Here is a 19,870-nt window from a genome sequence, read left to right as displayed (position 1 = left end):
ATTTTTGAGTGTTTGGATAAACAACATCGGTGCCAAATCGGTAATAAGAAGTTTTTGAAAAAGTTAAATCATTCTAACTTATAACAAGTTAATAAGTGCTTTTATAAAAAAAAATATAATTTGTTTCAAATAAGCAATCCTAATCGCCTCCTTAGTTTGTTCACTCGACCCGACCCACCCGCTCGACGGACAATTGGACACCCCCCTAATTATAGCCCAAATCAATGTTGTGTCCTGTGTGTAGCCCTGATTCTCCGGTCCAAGGCCCACCTCAGCCCTTTTCCAAATCGACTGATTCGCCGGTTCCCGGCTTCCCGCATTTGCCTCCGTCCGCACTCGGCGGCGATCTGTTGCTTCTCTTCTTCTTCTGCGGTCTGCCTCGGCCACGCACTCATGCCCGCCCTTGGACTCTCGGTAAGTTGAATCGAAGATATTTCTAGGTTTAGTATAGGTTAAATCGGTTCTTGAGAGTTGAGACTTCAGTAAATCGTTCATTGTCATTCTATAATAGTTAAAAAATCCAGGAATTGATTGAAGAACACATGTGTGAAGTAACAAATTTTGATCATAACCGGTTATTCAATTCATAGAAAATCTCTAATCATTCTGCTGCAGAATTGAGAGTTGAGACGTGAGTTTTGAGATTGATTATTGACTTGAATGGAACATGTTTATATGCTCAATGCTTCTATGGTGTCAATCTGTTACAAAATGAATAGCTGGAAACAATAGAATGAAAGCCCTTCGTCGTCTGTTTCCAAACACGAAGAAACGATCTCCCGCCAAAAAAGCTTCTTTCACTCCGCTATTCACTGATGAAGCCGACTTTATCTCTCTAATTCATGCCTCCAAGACCATCAAACAACTCCAACAAATCCACGCCCAAATCATCCTGCAACAGCAGTTTTCAAATACTCGAATCGTAACCCAGCTTATTTCTTCCTCTTCTTTTCAAAAGAACTTCATCAATCATGCTCTCTCCATTTTCCGCCACTCGAAAAACCCAAATTTGTTTCTTTTTAACTCATTAATCCGTGCACTTGCTGATAACTCTTACTATATGAGCTCAATTTCTTACTTTCTTGTCATGTTGAGGTCGAATATTCGACCCAATAGTTTAACTTTTCCATTTGTTTTGAAATCTACCACTGCATTACAAGAGGGCTGGCTTGGTATGGAGATTCATACTGAGATTTTAAAGTTGGGTTTATTATATGACCGGCTTGTTTTACTTTATTTGGTGGATATGTATGCCAAAGTTGGTTTATTGGACAGTGCGTCACAACTGTTTGATGAAAGTTCTGAATGGGGGAATGAGGCAAAAAGTACTTTGTTATGGAACGTTTTGATTAATGGGTACTGTAAAGTGGGGAGATGGGGTAAGGCCATGGAATTGTTTGAGGGAATGCCGGAGAAATATGGTTCGACTTGGAGTACTTTGCTTAATGGACTGATGAAAGCTGGAGAGGTCTACAGAGCTATGGAGCTTTGGCATTCTGTAACAGAAAAGGATGTGGTTTCTTGGACTACAATGATTCATGGATTTTCACAAAATGGGCAGCATGAAAAGGCACTATCGATGTTTTTTGAAATGTTGGAGGAGGGTGTGAAGCCTAATGATCAGACTGTTGTTTCTGCACTTTTGGCTTGTGCAAAAGCTGGAGCTCTTGAGACAGGAGTGAGAATACATGACTATATCTCGAGCAATGGCTTCACTTTGAAACGAGGAATCATGGCTGCTTTGGTAGACATGTATGCAAAATGTGGATCCATTGAGAAAGCAAGTAGTGTATTTGATATGGGAGAAGAGAAGGACCTTCGTACTTGGAGCGTTATGATATGGGGTTGTGCGATTAATGGATATCTTGAAAAGGCTCTTCAGTATTTCAACAAAATGAGGTCGACAGGTTTGAAATTTGTTTCAGAAATTTCCTTTTTGATATTAAGTTATTCTGAAGAAACATGTTAAAAAGCACTTCCTTTTCTGCAGGAATCAAGCCAGATGGGGTCGTTTTTCTTGCTATCACAACTGCGTGTTTGCATGCTGGGGATGTGGATCAGGGGCTTCATTTCTTTGATAAAATGAAGTATGACTATTCCATTGCACCCACCATGAAGCATTACGCAATAATGGTTGATCTTTATGGCAGAGCGGGTCGTCTCAATGAAGCTTTAGGATTCATCAAAAACATGCCAATAGATCCTGATTTTGTCATTTGGGGGGCGCTTTTCAGTGCTTGTCGAGTACACAAGAACATCAAAATGGCGGAATATGCATCAGAAAGGCTTTTAGAGCTTGAACCTCAGCATCCTGGTAGCTATGTATTTCTGTCAAATGCTTATGCTGGAGTAGGCAGATGGCAAGACGTAGAAAGAGTAAGAGCCAAAATGAAGAATACGGGTGTGGTAAAAGATCCAGGGTGGAGTTATATCGAGATCGGAGGCCAAATCACTAGTTTTGTAGCTGGTGATCACGACCATTCTTGTTCAGATGAAATACACTTAAAACTAGACGAGATTACTAAAAGTGCACGAGAACAGGGATATATGCCTGAAACGGAGTGGGTGCTTCATAACATTGAAGAAGAAGAGAAGGCAGATGCATTGGGAAGTCATAGTGAAAAATTGGCACTGGCCTTTGCCCTTATTTCTGGTACTACTCCTGAAGTAATTAGGATTGTGAAGAACTTGAAAATTTGTGGGGATTGTCATTCTTTAATGAAGTATGCAAGCAAAATGACTCGAAGGGATATTGTAGTACGCGACATCAAGCGATTCCATCATTTCAAGAATGGGACTTGCTCGTGCCAAGATTATTGGTAAAGATGTAAGTATGACCTTCCCTCGTGCAGTAGAGTTGCTAACTTACAAAGTTATTATATATCTATATAGCAAAAATCAGTTACAAACCGAATATCTGCTATATATATATATATATATATATATATCAACGAAGGATCGTGTGAGAATAGGAGTTAAGGTGAGAAGTGTAAGAAGGGATTTGGACCCTTGATCATTTTTAATCCCAAAACAACCCATGAATTAGCGTTAGAAAGGAATTGATCTAGTGGTTCTCATTAGTGTTGATCTAGTGGATCTCTTTAATTAGGATTGATCCAAGGGTGGAGAACCCTTCTTACCTATCTCCTCATAACTCTCATTCTCACCTGAACCTGACCCTATATATGTATGTATAGCAAATATCAAATACAAACCCAATATCTGTTACGAATCCGTGCAAACCAATCTAAATCATACAGTGAGTTTGATTTTAAGCTATGAATTATATTGTTTCAATTGTCCAGTTCTTTTGAAAATATGTGTGTGTTTCTGTGTGTAACGTATATTGAAGTTCCTTTTCTACATGCAAAAGACAAAAGAGTCCCAAAAGTTCCATATATGAAACAACACTATGTGAACGATGTATTCTATTACATCTGTTGAAACAACACATGAAAATTAGTTTGTAGGTTTGTAACAAATATTAGGTTTGTATTTGATATCCCCCCCATTTATTGTGGAAGGTTCAAATAAGAACATAAGAAGGAAGGTTTATATGTGAATTATTGAAAAAATCATTTGAAGATTCACATGTGAACCCATATGAATAATCTTCAAAAACATTTTTTTTTCCGGATTTTTTCCATTATTCACATATGAACCTTTCTTCTCACCTTTTCACGATATTTAGTCTTCTTATTTGAACCCGCCCATATATATACAACAAAATATATTGACTATTCACGTGAGCAACTTCCTGACTAGATGCATTGAAACATCTATTCAAATCTATGATGCCTTGCTTGAATAAAAAATTAGCATGGCTCGAGCTACTTTTGTGGTTGACTTTGCAGTAAACATGCTGCTGCTAGATAATTCTGTCTATTTAGAAGATTTTGACACGAGGTAATGAATTTTTTGGACGAGTACTTGTACAACCTTTTCCACCCTCAAAACTTCCAGATTCCTTTTGTCATTATCGAATGGTTTTTAGGTCATATCATTAATGCTCGAAGAATCTTATTGAACTACTTGTAAAGACAAACGATCCAACTTTAATGGGATGGAAGACAAATTCTTCTCTATAAATGTGACATTAACGGTTTGTTTGTTAGCAGCTTAACGAGCTTAATGGGATTCATAGTTTATCTAGTCAGGTATACATGGCTGTTTGGTAGTGGCTTAATGATATAGGAAGTGACTTATCCAGTAAGCTTCTAGATGAGACTTTATGCAGAAAGCCAGTTTTTTCCCCCGAACCTGCGCCTCCTAATTAAAAAGCACATTCCTTCCATCTATGAAAAAACTCATCCAAACAAAAACTCTCTTAATCTATACAGACAAATAATGTAAACAGTCTACAGGATTCTTGGAATTGGTTTCATTGCTGTATGAGTCTCTAGGAGACAAATTGGTTCAAACATTTTAATCTGGCTTATGTTTCAGGAGAACTCGGGGTGATCAAACTTCCCCTCGGGGCCATGGGACATCTTCTCCAGCGCATATCAGAGTATGCAACAAAAATCCATGGCTGCAATCTGCCATCTTCATAATCAATAGTCTCTGGTAATTAAAAATTGTTCCTGAAAGCAGATTCTTCTTCTTACAGACAGCAAAGAAATTTGAACCAATATTTAACGCTAGATTGAGAAGGAAGACGTTACATAACATATTGGTCTGATAAAAAGTTGATTCAGAGCTTGTTTGTTAGTAGCTTCATGGGCTATAGATAACTGTTTGTTGGTGGCTTAATGATATAGAAAGTGGCTTGTTCAGTAAGATTCTAAAGGTAGCTTTTGGGAATTGAACCCAACTGAGTCACCTTAGAATCTAAAATTTCTCCGATCGAATGTACTTACGACCAGGATGAAGCTTTGGTGAAACTAAGTCTTTGGCTAGAACGTTGGTTTTAAGTATGCAGAAAGCCATGTTTTTTCCGAACCTACCCCCAATAAAAAACACGCTCCTTCTATCTATGAAAAAACCCTCTCAAACAAACACCTTCATAATCTATACAAACAAATTAATCTACATAGATAGCTTATTAGCTTTATCCATACAAAACTTAACGAAAAACCAACAAAACTTCCCCTTACTCGAGGGTCATTAATGAATTATGACTTACAGAAAGGTGATGATGGAGGTGGATGTCAATTATATCATACGTTCAAGAACTCATTTTCATGGGTAAGCCTGGAAAAAGTTGCAAAATTGTAACTCTTTGTATATACCTGCATTCTTTGTGTTCAGGAAACAGGTAGCTTGAGATGATGGGTTTATAGTCCCAGTTAATTTATTTACAACTTTTGATGAAAAATTTTTATAGCATGGTTTTTATAGAGTTGACCATTGTGGGATTTACCTTATAAGCTTTGCAAATAAGTAAGGGGCTGTTTATCAACGCTTACTCGGTTAAGTGGTTATCAAGTCACATTACCTTACCGGATGAATATGGTAAAAACCAATAATCTTACCTGGTAATAGCGAGACAAAGACCAAGAGTCTTACTAGGCAAGTGAGGACGAATTTTTTTTACCATGGTTAGCGCTTACCTGGTAAATTATTGCATACGATGTCATTTTTGTTGACTAAAGATAAACTAACATCCTTTTTATATATGATGTAGATGGTTATATCATGTTTGGTATATATATATATATATATATAGAGAGAGAGAGAGAGAGAGAGAGAGAGGACTAATAAAATAAGAACCATGAAAATGTTGAGAATCGTGAGAATTAATTTTTGTGTTGTTTCATATTGTGAAAATAGTGTTGTTTCATAATGTGATTACTTTTAATGTCCATTTCTAGTTTTTTTTTTGTTTCACATTGTGAAACAAAATTGTATATATTCACACACATCGTCTCATACTGTAAAATAATACATTATTATAAAAGGGTTTAAACGAGAACCTTCATTTTACGAAAATGTGGGAAACCTTTTACTATAGTCAATTGCATGTGATTATATGGTCTATCACATATGATATACATGTGATGCTAAATCAAAAATGTAGACGATCTTTGGCTCGACCTAGGTAATGGGCCAACTATAGACCCATTACGTGTATTACCATATGTGATAAGGGTGTTCTTGATTATCACATATGATACCAAATCAGAGACACAAACGATCTTTGGTGCAACCTAGATTGCAGGCCAAGTCATCCGTACACAAACACGCCCCTTCACGTGTATTATCATTTATGATAAAGGTGTTCTCACGTTTGTCGTAAATCGAAGGTGTTCGTGTTTGAGTCTCTCTCTCATATATATATATATATATATAGATTTTATGATGAAGCGATCTATTGCCCATATCATTGGCAAATGAGCGAGCTGTAAAGTAAGGAAGATGCAAGCGAAAAGAGACGAAGAAAGTAGGAAAAGGGCCATTGTATTATTGAATATTGATTGCATTTATGATTTTATTAGTTAACCAGAAAATTCAGTATTTGAAATTACATATAATTTGATAAAAAATACGATTAAATATTTAAAATACTTATAAAATTGAGAAGTTAATATTACCAAAAAAAATTGTTATATTTTCAGAAAAGAAAATTAAAATTAAAAATCTTAAATATAGTTTTGGACCAAAACAAGAGAATGTAATCACATACATCGTGATTAATTGAATTGCACGTTGGATGTTTCTGAAATATGATTTCAAAATGATTATTACGATATAAATGTTATCAAATCAATTAATTAAAATTGAAAATTATCTTTATCTAAATGATTGTTTGTTTACATCTTAATAGTTTCGTTAAGAAACAACATCTTAATAATAACTTGTTGTTTGTTTGGTTTTATTCAAATTTAATTAATGTCTTTAATTTGCAACTCCTCAACTTGTTACTTAACTGTAACCATCCATTACAAGGAATTTTTAATGCCACTTAGGACTTCTTATTAAGAAGTTATGATGGTTGTAAGTATGATTTTTTAATATAAAAATTGGTTTTTCATAATTGTTACTCTTATTTTAGTATTTTTTGCCGTACAATGAATAGTATAATATAATCATAGGGTATAATTTCTTAATAAGAAATTGCTACGTTACATCATGATTTTTGATAGTTTTTATTAGGATGATTCATTTAAGAAATTGGTAACAAATTAATGGAGGGTAATTTTGTAAATATTTTTTAAAGCTATGCTTACACTTAAAAGAAAGAGTAAATTAAGTTTTTATCCTCTGTAGGTTTGTTAAAAAAAAATTATGTTTCGTGATTATGGTTTTGAAATTATAATATTCATCCTTATGGTTTATAATTTAGTATCTATTTTATCCTCATATTTTAAAATTTATTGTTTTTTCTCCTTCCTATGGTTTACAATTTATTTCTGTTTTAGTCTTTCATACTTAAAAGTAGTGTTTCTCATTGACAAAAATAAAAATGAATTGCAAACCATAGGGATAAAATCCATAACTTTTAACAAACCATAGGGACGAAATCTGTAATTTTTAACAAACCATAGGGACGAAATTTGTAATTTTTAACAAACCATAGGGACAAAAAGGCAATTTACTCTAAAAGAAATATTTTAATGGATAATAACCTTTAGGGAAAAGTACAATAAAAACCAATGAACTTTCTTGTTTGGAATGATTAAGTCCTTGAACTTTTTTTTGGAACAAATAAGTCCTTAGACTTTCCAAAACATGTTAAATAAGTCCTTGAACATTCCAAAATATGTTAAATAAGTCCTTGAACAATTTTTGGAACAAATAAGTTCTTGGACATTCCAAAAAATGTTAAATAAGTCCTTGGACAGATTTTGGAACAAATAAGTCCTTGAACAATCCAAAACATGTTAAATAACTTTTTGAAAAAAATAAAGTGGTAAAATAGTGAAAAAAATCCGGAAAAAAACCCAATGAACATTCATATTTTGAACGATTAAGCCCTTAAATATTTTTTGAACCAAAAAGTATTTAGATCTATACAATTAAACAAATATAACAAAAAAGTATTTACATTTACAAAAAAATAATTACCATTTTAACTAGTTGTACAAGTCATAAGAATGTATCCAACATGTTTTATAAAAGTTCAAAAAAGTTATTTAACATGTTTTGGATTGTTCAAGGACTTATTTGTTCCAAAAATTGTCCAAGGACTTATTTAACATTTTTTGGAATGTCTAAGGACTTATTTAACATATTTTAGAATGTCCAAAGACTTATTTGTGCCAAAAAATTGTCCAATGACTTATTTAACATGTTTTGGAAAGTTCAAAGACTTATTTATTCCAAAAAAAAGTTCAAGGACTTAATCATTCCAAACAAGAAAGTTCATTGGTTTTTATTGTAATTTTCCCTAACCTTTAACCTTTGTTTGTTCAAGGGGAGGCTGTCACGTGACTGTTGATGTCAAGGGCCCTGAAACAAGAAATTGTCACGTGACAATACAGATGAAAAGCAATTCGATGGTTCCACGAGGAAGACGATGACACAAGACGAGAGCACACTGTTAACCACTTCGGAAGAACAACACACACACAAAACACACCTACACTGCGTGTACCGAAACCCTAGCTCAGAAGGAATCGGAATTAATGGTGAAGAAACGAGTTCCTGATTGGCTCAACAATTCTTTGTGGTCTTCTCCGACTCCGGCCCCTATCATATCTCCACCGTCGAAATCACGATCGAAGTCACCGCCTCCTCCTTCGTCGTCGCATGAAGATCGCCTTGGCGCTTTCCCTTCCAAATCCTCCTCCGTTACTTCCTCTGATTCTTCGCCGGTGATGGAACCGCCTGTTCCGATTCCACCTCCCACTTTGATCAGACCAGAGCCTCCGAATACACTCGCACCAACTCCGAGGACGGAATTTGGGGATCCACTCACCATTAGCGGCGGTAGTGATGATGGCATTACTTCTGTTGAAGACGTTTCTCGCCAAGCCAAGCTATTACAAGAGGTCAGACCTTGTTTACTCATACAACCAGAAGATTTTCTTCCTATTGGTTTAATTGAACTGTATTCTAATCGAAATTCAAGTTGTATCAAAATTCATGCCTTGTGTTTGAAATTTTGAATTTAAGTTTTGAAATTGGGAACGAAAGAGTGAATTGACAAATTAGGGATGATAATTCTTCTCTATCGGTTTACTTCTGTAAAATGCAGCTTTCGAGGAAGATTATAAATATAGGAGAACTGCGTCAACTTGCTTCACAGGGAATTCCGGACGGTGCTGGCATTCGTTCAACTGTCTGGAAGGTGTGAAAGAGTTGCTACTTTTTCCTTCCTATGAAATGTCATAGATCATCATTCACGATTAGATAGATTTGCCTTTTGTGTTGATCACAAAACGATCGTTGTACAAAGCACCACCTAGTTACTTGAACTGTGTACACCACACTTGGCAAAAGTTTTGGGGTTTAATTTGTATCTCAACGTTCTTCTGCACTTTGTTCAATGCGGAATGAGAGGTTTAATTTGTAGTTCTTTTATGCTTTCAGCTGTTGTTAGCTTATCTTCCGAGTGATAAGGGGATTTGGTCTTCAGAATTGGCTAAGAAGAGGTCTCAATACAAGCAGTTTAAAGAGGAACTTTTGATGAATCCAGTAAGTTTTCATAAATGCAACCATTCCCATTCATGATGCACGTAAGATGTTTTCAAAAGAGATGCTGAAACTGAGCATTAAGTTTTTGTTAATTTATTATATGAAGATTTCTTGGTACATCCAAATTTTAACTGAATATGTTTCCAAAAAAAGAACCCCAGAAAATTCTATTTAAATGGATTGCATGGGTGCTTAAAATATGCGCCAAAATTGTTTGTGAGTGTATGAGATGAAGCATCTATTTCCATACTTGCATGTGTTTGCACCAAATTCAGGATCCTAAATGTTTATGTGGCTAGTCAGTCAGAAATCACAAGGAAATTGGAAGACTGTACATCTCTTCAAAATGGTGAACAAACAGGTGCTGGCAGGGGTTTACTATCAAGGTCAGAAATACCTCATGGAGAGCATCCTTTGAGCCTAGGGAAGACTAGTGTTTGGAACCGGTTCTTTCAGGTATAATTTCATAGAATGATGTGTGTTTCCATGTCTAAATTTTAGTTCCTCTGAATGTCTTTGTATCAAACAGTTTCAAGTGGTCTTGATGTAAAAAAAACGACTGTGTTATCTTCTGAGAATTAAATTAGGTATTGATGTCTTATCGCCGTGAGCCCTAATGGATAGCTGCTTGAACTTCCATAACAAGCCAGAAATATCACATCATGATTGTTTCCGTTAGCTTTATAGTCGAATTGGAGATCCTTGTTAACATCTACCATTTTGTGAGAATGTTAGGCTGTGAACTCATTTGTTTAATATCGGTGGAACAGTATTAGCTTATCTCAATCTCAGCACTTCTCATGTGGTTCCATTTGCCTAAAGCTAGTTGTGTATGAATGCTTGTGATGTAAAGCTATTAAGGAGTTAATCTTTATAACTTAATCCTATCGTAGGACACTGAGATCATTGAGCAGATAGATCGTGATGTAAAGCGGACTCATCCAGACGTGCATTTTTTCTCTGGTGACTCTGCTTCTGCAAAAGCCAATCAGGTAATTAGTGAAAAGGTCTGCTGGAGGTACCCTGCTACTGAAAATAAGCATGTACACTAATGGAGAGTTAAAATTAAGGTAGCATTGCCCACAAATTTTGCATCTGTTATCGGCTTGTGTGTGCCTGATTGTGTCTACCACTCTCAGTTGTGCACCTTCAGTGGCACGTACCTCTCTTTTTATCATATGGAATTCTTTTTAAAGTATATAATATTTTATATATGGCAAATGTAACAAATGAACTCACACACCCTCCTCACATTTGGTGAGGTTTGAATCCCTGACTTCCTGGGAGGCCAAAGACCAAGATTGCTAAGCCAAAGGCCCTTTGGTGTTATCTTATCTTATGGAAATTATGAATGAGATTTATGTCTAAGCAATTAATCTCTTACTTTCAGGATGCTTTGAGAAGTATACTGATCGTATATGCAAAGCTAAACCCAGGTATAAGATATGTGCAAGGGATGAATGAAATATTGGCCCCTTTGTTCTATGTGTTCAAAAATGACCCTGATGAGGATTATGTGGTAAGTGAATACATCATTTTCCTTGCTTCTTTTCAAATTGTTAATGCTTAAATGCACAATCACTTTTGGGAAATAGTAAAAACTGTTGAGAGAAATATGAATGGAGGGCCAAAATGTTTCTACCAAGGGTTTTACAGTGTTGTTTCATATGTGAATATGAATCTTTGTACAAACTTGAGCGAACTCTACAAGAGAATCATTTTTGAAGGATCCGTAGATTGAGAAGCCGGGCACTTATTTGTCGAAGCTTATGCCACATGAGATTAAAATAGAACATTACTCTTACGCAACTCCAAGACATAAATTGAAGATGCATATTGATATCTTCATCATAGTACTTAAGACTCAAACATAACCATTCGAAAACACTTGTTTATACTTCAGTTTCAGTCACAATTGTTTGCTTGTGGTTTAGTTGCTAATGTCTGCTTATATTCAACTTGTTTTGACTTCCATTTCAGCCAATTTGTATGATGATACCCGTAGCTTTTGGCTTGACTTCTTTTTTTATTCCTTTATCTGAATGATGCAGGTCAATGCTGAAGCAGACACATTCTTTTGTTTTGTTGATTTATTAAGTGGGTTTCGAGATAATTTTGTTCAACAACTTGATAATAGTGTCGTTGGCATCCGTTCAACAATCTCAAAGATGTCATTGCTCTTGAAGGAACATGATGAAGAGCTATGGCGACATCTTGAGATCACCACAAAAGTATGAAATTCTTCTTAGTACTACCTCCATTCCAAAATAAGTGTCCATAATAAAAATGGCACTCAGTTTTAGACATGCGTAATTATCACACGTTTTAGTTAACCAAATAACACCTTTACTCTTAATTAATTTATCTATCTTATCAACTCTTAAATATTTATACATTAATTAAAGGTAGATTTGGAAGTTTAATTATTTACATTTGGAACTTGACACTATTTTTGGGACAAATATAAATAGAAATGTAGACACATTTTGGGACGGAGGGAGTACAACCTGAAACACTTGATGATTTCTTTTTTAGCTAAAAGTAACTGGCTATTGCAATCTTCTTGACATTTAGGGGTGGTTTACTAAATACTTACTGGGTAAACACTTACCAGTCTCACTCATTTCACTAATTGAATATGATAAGGACCAAGATTCTTACCCGGTAAGAGGCATGGCAAGGACCGAGAGCTTTACCCAGTAAGTGAGGGAAACCACTCTTACCTGGTAAGCGCTTCCCGGGTTTAAGACGCTTACCAACAATCCATTTTGATGGTGGATAATATTACACAATAAGGTAAGTGAGGGTGATATCTCTTGCGGGTAAGCGCTTATCCGGTAAGCGTTTGGTAAATGGTTCTTCCTTAGTCAATGGCTATCAGGATCTTGTGCACAATCTATCTGAATCGACACAATAACAATGCCCAGTTGTTCTGCTCTTTTAATGACAGGTTAACCCACAGTTCTACGCATTTAGATGGATTACTCTCCTCTTGACCCAGGAATTCAGTTTTGCCGATAGTCTTCACATATGGGACACACTCTTAAGCGACCCTGAAGGTCCTCAAGTGAGTCAATTCACCCCTTGTTCTTCTCTTCTGTTCTGTTGGATTTCATGAACTGGAAACTACGGTTGTGTCGTTAACTATTGGCAAATAATTGGGTACTAAACTTACACGGTTTCTCTTACTTACATATCTCAACAACAACAAATACTATCAATGGCGAACTTGGATTTCATAATTGTACAAGTTTAATCATGTTTTCGTTCAATTGAGGTGGGATTTAAGAAATCTTAGGGGGTGTTTGGTTTGATGGAATGGTTTCAAGGGATTTGGATTTCGTGAAAAGGATTAAGAATTGGATGAATTTGGATATGAAAAGATTTGGAATCTTTGATTTGTTTGTTTTGTAGGATGAAATTGAATTCCATTCTTTATAAATAATTCACAAGAACAAATGATAAAAATAATTAAATTTCCTTTTTATTAATTGATTATTACAAAAGAAATATTTTTAACATGTTCTAAAATATGAATACATAATTTTATGAAATCCCGTAAAATACCAATGAGTCCTGTGGAATTTCACAATCTTATGTTTGTGGGATTTTAATAAATTCCTGGGTTTTCAAATCTAGGAAATCCTTAAACCAAATATGGGACTGGAATAGAATTCAATTCCAAATCCATTCCAATCTAGCAAACCAAACGAGTAAGTTAGTGTCCAATAGTTGATGATCTAATGCTTTAATTCACAAGCTTTCACTTCCTTTCAATTTATAGAATTGTTAAATTCTCCCCATCTGGACTTCAATTTGTTAATATTGAGTACATTCAATTTGTTATCACACCACAATATTAAATGACAAGTTTTGGTGGTTTATTTTTTGACATTTTTGGCCTGAATTTTAGGAGACTTTGCTTCGGGTTTGTTGTGCAATGTTGATTCTTGTTAGAAGGCGTTTGCTTGCAGGCGATTTCACAGCTAATCTTAAGTTACTCCAAAGTTATCCATCCACAAATATCGGTCATTTGCTCCATGTAGCCAACAAATTGCGTTCTCATTCAACTCATTGATTGCGTACAACATTCTCTATAGATTTCCCTGTACTTTTTAACGTACTTTGGTATGATCACAGTGTGTAAATGTCAGCCAATTGTAGCCTGCAGTTTGCAGGAACATTGTTTTACTTCATTCCTACACCAATATTTTTTAGTGCCCAACGATCTTACACGATTATCAATCAACAATACGAGCCAACAAATTGCGTTCTCATTCAACTCACTGATTGCATACACCATTCTCTATACATTTCCTTGTAATTTTTGAAAATCATCTGTTTCTCCTCACATCAAGTTTTAGAGAATACTCTAAACTCTAAACTTTCTCTATTCAAAGAACAATATGGAGAATTTGTTGAAGCAAAATCTCCATTTTATCTATTTTAGAGGATTTGTTGGAGGGGCTGTCATCGTCACAAAAGAGTATGACTTGCCTTTGCTTGTAAATAGTTGGAAACTACGGATCGTCATTAACGTATATAATATGTCCAAATACAACAATGTAGATATGGAACATATAAGTATATAATACTGAAGCATGCAAATCTCATTTAAGGTTATATACCTAAATGACCCAAAATACCCTTTTGGAGAATGCAGCACGGAGTTGGATCCATTTGTAAGGTCTGTGTATCTAGCATTTCGACTAACCTCCCATCGAAAAACCGATAAGGGTTTGCTGCTAAAACCTGATGGCATGTAGCAGAACACTTTTATAGGTAGCCAAATATCTAAATGTCCCAATACATGAGTAAATGTGTTAATAATTAGTTGATTGACCCTTCTTTTAACACCCTAACAGATTAATTTTGAAATAAAATATTCTATTAGTTTTTTTATATGAGAAGCGTCCTATAAAACAATGCATTCATAAAAAGGCTAACATGATACTTTATTTCAAAATTGTCCTAGAAAACTTATTAGGATGCTCAAATACGTCCTAACATCCTATTGTAACATCTTTATATCTTATGCATAATTGTTTGGTCTTATAAAGCAGTTTATTAAGACATGACATATTTGGTGTCCTATATAGCCGATTTTATTGCAGTATTTGTGACTATTAAGGGGCACTTCATATATTTATCTGATAACAAACGCTTGCGACTTAACTGTGTAAAGATAAGGGGCTATTTGGTTCAGGTTGGGAATGAAAATGGGAATGAATTTTCATTCTCAAGCTGATCTTTCAAGAATTTCCATTACACTGTTAGATGGACATCTATACCAGGATATGAACCTATCTTAGGGGTTGTTTACCTAAATGCTTACCCAATAAGTGTTTACCACTAAGAGTCAACATTGTAATTTATTTTACCATATAAGATTGTAGTACATCAAAATGGTATCGTATGCAACAATTTACTCGGTAAACGCTTACTCGGGCAAAAGTCCTCACTCTCACCAAGACTCTTCATCTTTATCGTTGTTCTTACCGGGTAAGATTTTTGACCCTTGTCATGTTCATCCGGTAAGAAAAATTGTCCGAGTAAACGACCCCGATGGTTAAGTATTTGGGCTTTGCTTTATCCCAAAAAAAAAGTATTTGGGCTGTGAAGCCCAAATTTAAAAAATTGTTGGGCTTTTGGTGCTTCTCTTGTTCATTTGTGATTTTATCATTTTAGCTCTATTTTCCTTTGATAAAAGAATAAATTAAGACTATGCTTTGTAAATTAACTGATAAGTTAATTGAATTGTTACTGATAATTTTCATTATACAACATATTTCATAAAACTTTATATTAATTAAATAAGTTTGAAACCAATCTTTATAAACCAAATTTGACAATAGTAATTATTTCGAACTCGTAATTTCATCATAGTAAATATTACATATAAACTTGCAATATAATGCATTTAAAAATATTTTAGAAAATAAACAAATAAAACAAAATATATATTTTTTAATATCCGCACAACGTGAGACAGAACACTAGCATAAATAATAGGAAAACTATGCATTGTCATAACTAATACATGTCATCATTTTAGACTTATTTTTATAAATTTAATCATGATATGGAATCTTATTTGGCAAATTATTTGGCTTTATCATCATTTATTAGGTCAACAGGTCAATCAAACCCTTAAATAAATGTAAATTTTATTTCAAATTCTTAGATGATGAGTTTAGAAGTTCGTTCTTTAAAATAGAAGTCAAGCAAAATTGGCTCTATTTTATTGCAACTCTCCCTTTTTTTTAATACCAGAGAAAGTAGAAAAAATGGTAAAAATCTACAAATTTAAATTACCGTAAAAAAATTAAAAGTTGTTGTAGAGAGAGAAATATTTTATTGTTAAATTATTATTTAATTGCTGGAAATTTGTTAAAGTATTAAATGTTTTTAATATTTTATAAATATAATCAATGCTGAAATTTTGTTAGAGTATTAAATGTATTTAATTCCTTAGAAGTATAATTAATGTTGAATTCTTTAAATTAGAGAAACTATTGAAATTAAATATAAATTTTTCGCATTTTTATAGAAAAAGTATTGAAAATGCTCAAATGACACTAAAGGGTCATTTACCTAAATGTTTATCCGGTAACGCTAGAAGTCAATACTATTATTTTATTTTATTGAGTAAGAATATAGTACATCAAAACGTATCATATACAACAATTTACCTGGTAAGCGTTTATCCGGGTAAGAGTCGTCACCCTCACTTACCGGGTAAAACTTTCCATTTTTATCATCGTTCTTACCGGGTAAGATTCTTGGCCCTTGTCATGTTTATTCGGTGAGGAAAATTACCCGATAAGTATTTACCGGGTAAGCGTTTAATAAACGGCCCCTAATTTTTCTTTCCATTGTTTGTTACTAAAACTTATTTGGAGCATATGGTGGAACATTTTTTTAACGCTACAATTACGACCAGTTACATGATTGTAACTGGGTCTGATCCAGACCCAAAGACTGATTAGTTATACATTTTTTTTTATCAAGAACTAATTATTGTGAATCTCAGTAAACGGTTTGGTCATACCTTGTCCAACCCCAGTAAAACAAAAGTAAAAAAAAGGGTCTATTTTCATTATTGTTTTTGTCTTTTTTTTAGCTTGTAGATAGACGTTTTTGCTTCTCGTGACGGTCGGTTTGAGAGCCATAATAGGATTTTTAATTATAAGCAACTTTAATTTGTTAATTTTCATTTATCGTCTTCTTAACCTGTAAAAAGACATTTATAGAGGACTAGGCCTCGTAAATCTCAGAACTTCGTACGGATCATGTTTGACATGACCAAACACGTCCAGTTATGGAGTAACACTATATTTGCCACAAAAGTAGGGAAAATTGATCGAGTTCGATGAGCATAAGAAACAAGATGCTTAAATAAAGCATTTATAGATATTAAATTTTACAATTTATGTATTTTCCCAGTAGAAGTAGGGAGCGGAGAGTCATCAACAGTTCTAGGATTTGGTTCCTTTGACGGGCAATCAAAAGTACAAGTACACATATAAGAATACGAGCATTTTGCATGGGAATTAGATCCATGTAGCCTCTTGCAAATATCAATACAGTCATGTATATCACATCCAGGATTTAGATAACGCTCTTCTTCACAAACCTTTTTGGCCATCGGTAACCCCATACCTGTAAGTTCAGGATACACGCGTATAATATGATATCAACAACAATTATAAGATTCTCTAAATGATCAAGAAGTCAAGTAATCATCAACATAACTATCTTACAATAACAATAATGGATTTTATGCAAAAGGGTTTTGGCCAACAGTATCGTACACTTTGGCTTCCTAAGAGATCAGGAGTTTAAACCTCACCATAGGTAAGGAGAGTGCGTGAGTTTATTTGTTACATTTGCCGTATATAAATATTATACACTTAAAAAAAATGGATTTTATGTTAATCAATGATATAAGATCTCTATTAAAACTGACGAAAATTGTATGTAAGAAAAATATGAATTAAGAAAAATTACCTATATTCACAAAAAGGGCAAGAAATGTGATGAAAAGCAAAGACTTTGTCATGTTGATATTGTTGATGGATTATGAAGGGCTTAGACATGCATTTATAAGGAAATGCCCAAATGGATCAACATTGATGAACCTTTGATTATAAATGCATTTATTGCTCAATTTAATATGACATTTAAGAGATTAAAAGAACAAATGAAAAGTCAAAGATTATGTTTGAACTCTATACTTTACATTTGTATTCATATTATGTGGGGGTTTTTTTGGAAAAATAAATATTGTAATTCTTTATGATTTATATATATGGAGAGAGAGAGAGAGAGGGGGGGGGGGGGGGGAAGTGAGTTATTATCTAAGGTGGCGTTTGTTTTTTAAGAGGTGCTGAAGTCTGAAGTCTGAATTCACTTCTGATTTTTAAGAGGTGGTGCTGAAGTCTGAAATCTGAATCAATCAGACTGTTTGTTTTTTGCGTCTGAAATCTGAAGTTTGAAGATGAGAGATCGAGAGTTGATATGGATCGACAGTTGACAGAGTTGAGAGATGAGAGATCGAGACAGAAGAGTTGATCTAGAGAAATCGAGCGTAAAGAGATCAGAGTAGGTAGGCGACGATTTGAAATAAGAGGTAATAAGAGGTTTCTCAACCACTTAAATTTTCAGACTTAATAAGAGCTTTTAAGCTCTTAATTGAAAAAAAAAAACAAACACACTGAATCCTCTTATGTCTGACCGATTCAGACTTAAGAGGACATTAAGAGCTTTTTTATTAAAAACAAACAACCCCTAAGCCTTTATATTTGTGCAAAACCAATACAACTCAATCTAAATCGTACATTTAATTTGATGAATATGTCATTTTATAAAAGTTTTGATTGTTTTCTAATATAAAGTATTGATCATAATTAATGAATTTTAGTCAACTTCTATAAATATTCAAATCATAATAAATGAACTCTCATCATTTTCATAAATATATCAATTAATTGTGTTGTATTCGTTGTACAAATGTGATGAGTTTTTTTGATAACGTCGTCTCTCTATATAAATTAAAAGTCAAAGATCATGTTTAAACTCTATACATTTAATTCTTTTATGAAATCATATATATATATATGATATATTTCAAATCCAACCATGTCCATTAGTACAACCAATGCAACCCAATTAATTGAAATATTTATAGAAATAATGAGAGTTTATTTATTATGATTTGAATATTTATGTAAGATAAATAGGGTTCATTAATTATGATCAATATTTTATATTAGGAAACAATCAAAACTTATATGAAATCACATATTAATCAAATTAAATGAACGGTTGAGATTGAGTTGTATTGGTTGTACAAATATAAAAGATTGTATAATAACATACCCCCTCTCTCTCTCTCTCTCTCTCCCTCCCTCTCTCTCTCTCTCTCTCTATATATATATATATACTATATTATAAAGCATATGACAAAAACTTTTAAAAACCACTTTTATGCGTAAAGTATTGTTTATTAATGCATATTACTTAAACTCAAGATTGCAAGTAGATTGTGCTTAAGTACAACTTATTAAAGTTTCATATTTAAATTCATATAACTAACTGCAGATAAACATAATCAAATATAGGATAAACATCTCATTTTAAATATAAAAAATCTAAAATATAATTAGGATAATCATTAAGTTCTAACAGAATGCTTAACTATTATCCTTATAAAATGTTATATTATTAAACCAAAAATAAATTATTTCGTTATCAAAATTAAATTAAATTATAAGAAAAAAAGAAATTAAATAAATTACATAAAAAATGAGAACTTTTAAATAGTTGATTTGATATTAACATTGATATTTATTTTTTCAAATTTTTATGATATCTTCAAATTTATATTTTATTCAAAAATAAAATCATTATTACTTTCTTAAAAACACATAAAATCGTATTATAATATCGACAAAGACAAATAATAAAATAAAATATTAAAATCGAGATGTGTGTCATTGCATTGCACGAGTACACTTCTAGTTAAAAAAATGCTCAGAGACTTAATCAATCAAAATGAAAAGGCTTATTGGTTTTTTCATTCACAAGGGAAAGTTTAATATTTTTTTCATTCAAAAGAATTGTTCAGGGATTTAATCATTCAAAATGAGAAAGTTTAATGATTTTTTCATTCAAAAAAACAGTTTAACGACTAAACCATTCAAAATGAAAAAGTTTGTTGAGTTTTTTTGAACTTTTCCTTTCTAATAATATATATATATATATATATATATATATATATATATATATA

At 33.3% G+C, this 19,870-nt stretch overlaps 2 protein-coding genes across 5 annotated transcripts; both read left to right on the top strand.

Moving 5' to 3' along the window:
• The first annotated feature begins 374 nt into the window (after nt 1-374).
• On the top strand, nt 375-4,741 carry LOC112521639 (pentatricopeptide repeat-containing protein At1g04840). Its single transcript, XM_025130614.1, has 3 exons — nt 375-1,907; nt 1,991-2,827; nt 4,447-4,741. Exons 1-2 carry the CDS (start codon nt 734-736, stop codon nt 2,821-2,823), a joined length of 2,007 nt encoding a protein of 668 aa, XP_024986382.1. The 5' UTR covers nt 375-733; the 3' UTR covers nt 2,824-2,827; nt 4,447-4,741.
• Nucleotides 4,742-8,479: 3,738 nt separating this feature from the next.
• Nucleotides 8,480-13,802, top strand: LOC112521315 (TBC1 domain family member 13). Of its 4 annotated transcripts, none has more exons than XM_025130093.1 (9): nt 8,480-8,933; nt 9,140-9,232; nt 9,475-9,579; nt 9,883-10,035; nt 10,473-10,571; nt 10,970-11,098; nt 11,631-11,810; nt 12,530-12,646; nt 13,554-13,802. In XM_025130093.1, the coding sequence occupies exons 1-9, from the start codon at nt 8,568-8,570 to the stop codon at nt 13,623-13,625; spliced, it is 1,314 nt and encodes a 437-aa protein (XP_024985861.1). In that variant the 5' UTR covers nt 8,480-8,567; the 3' UTR covers nt 13,626-13,802. The 4 variants fall into 4 exon arrangements, with proteins under 4 accessions (XP_024985861.1, XP_024985859.1, XP_024985862.1 ...); XM_025130091.1 differs by having other exon boundaries at nt 13,493-13,802; XM_025130094.1 differs by having other exon boundaries at nt 13,540-13,649.
• Nucleotides 13,803-19,870: the final 6,068 nt, after the last annotated feature.

The sequence above is a fragment of the Cynara cardunculus genome (assembly GCF_001531365.2).
Source record: "Cynara cardunculus var. scolymus isolate 2C chromosome LG 11, CcrdV1, whole genome shotgun sequence".
Classification (NCBI taxonomy): domain Eukaryota; kingdom Viridiplantae; phylum Streptophyta; class Magnoliopsida; order Asterales; family Asteraceae; genus Cynara; species Cynara cardunculus.
Note: the sequence above shows the minus strand (reverse complement) of the source record. Positions and strands in the feature narration are given on the sequence as shown.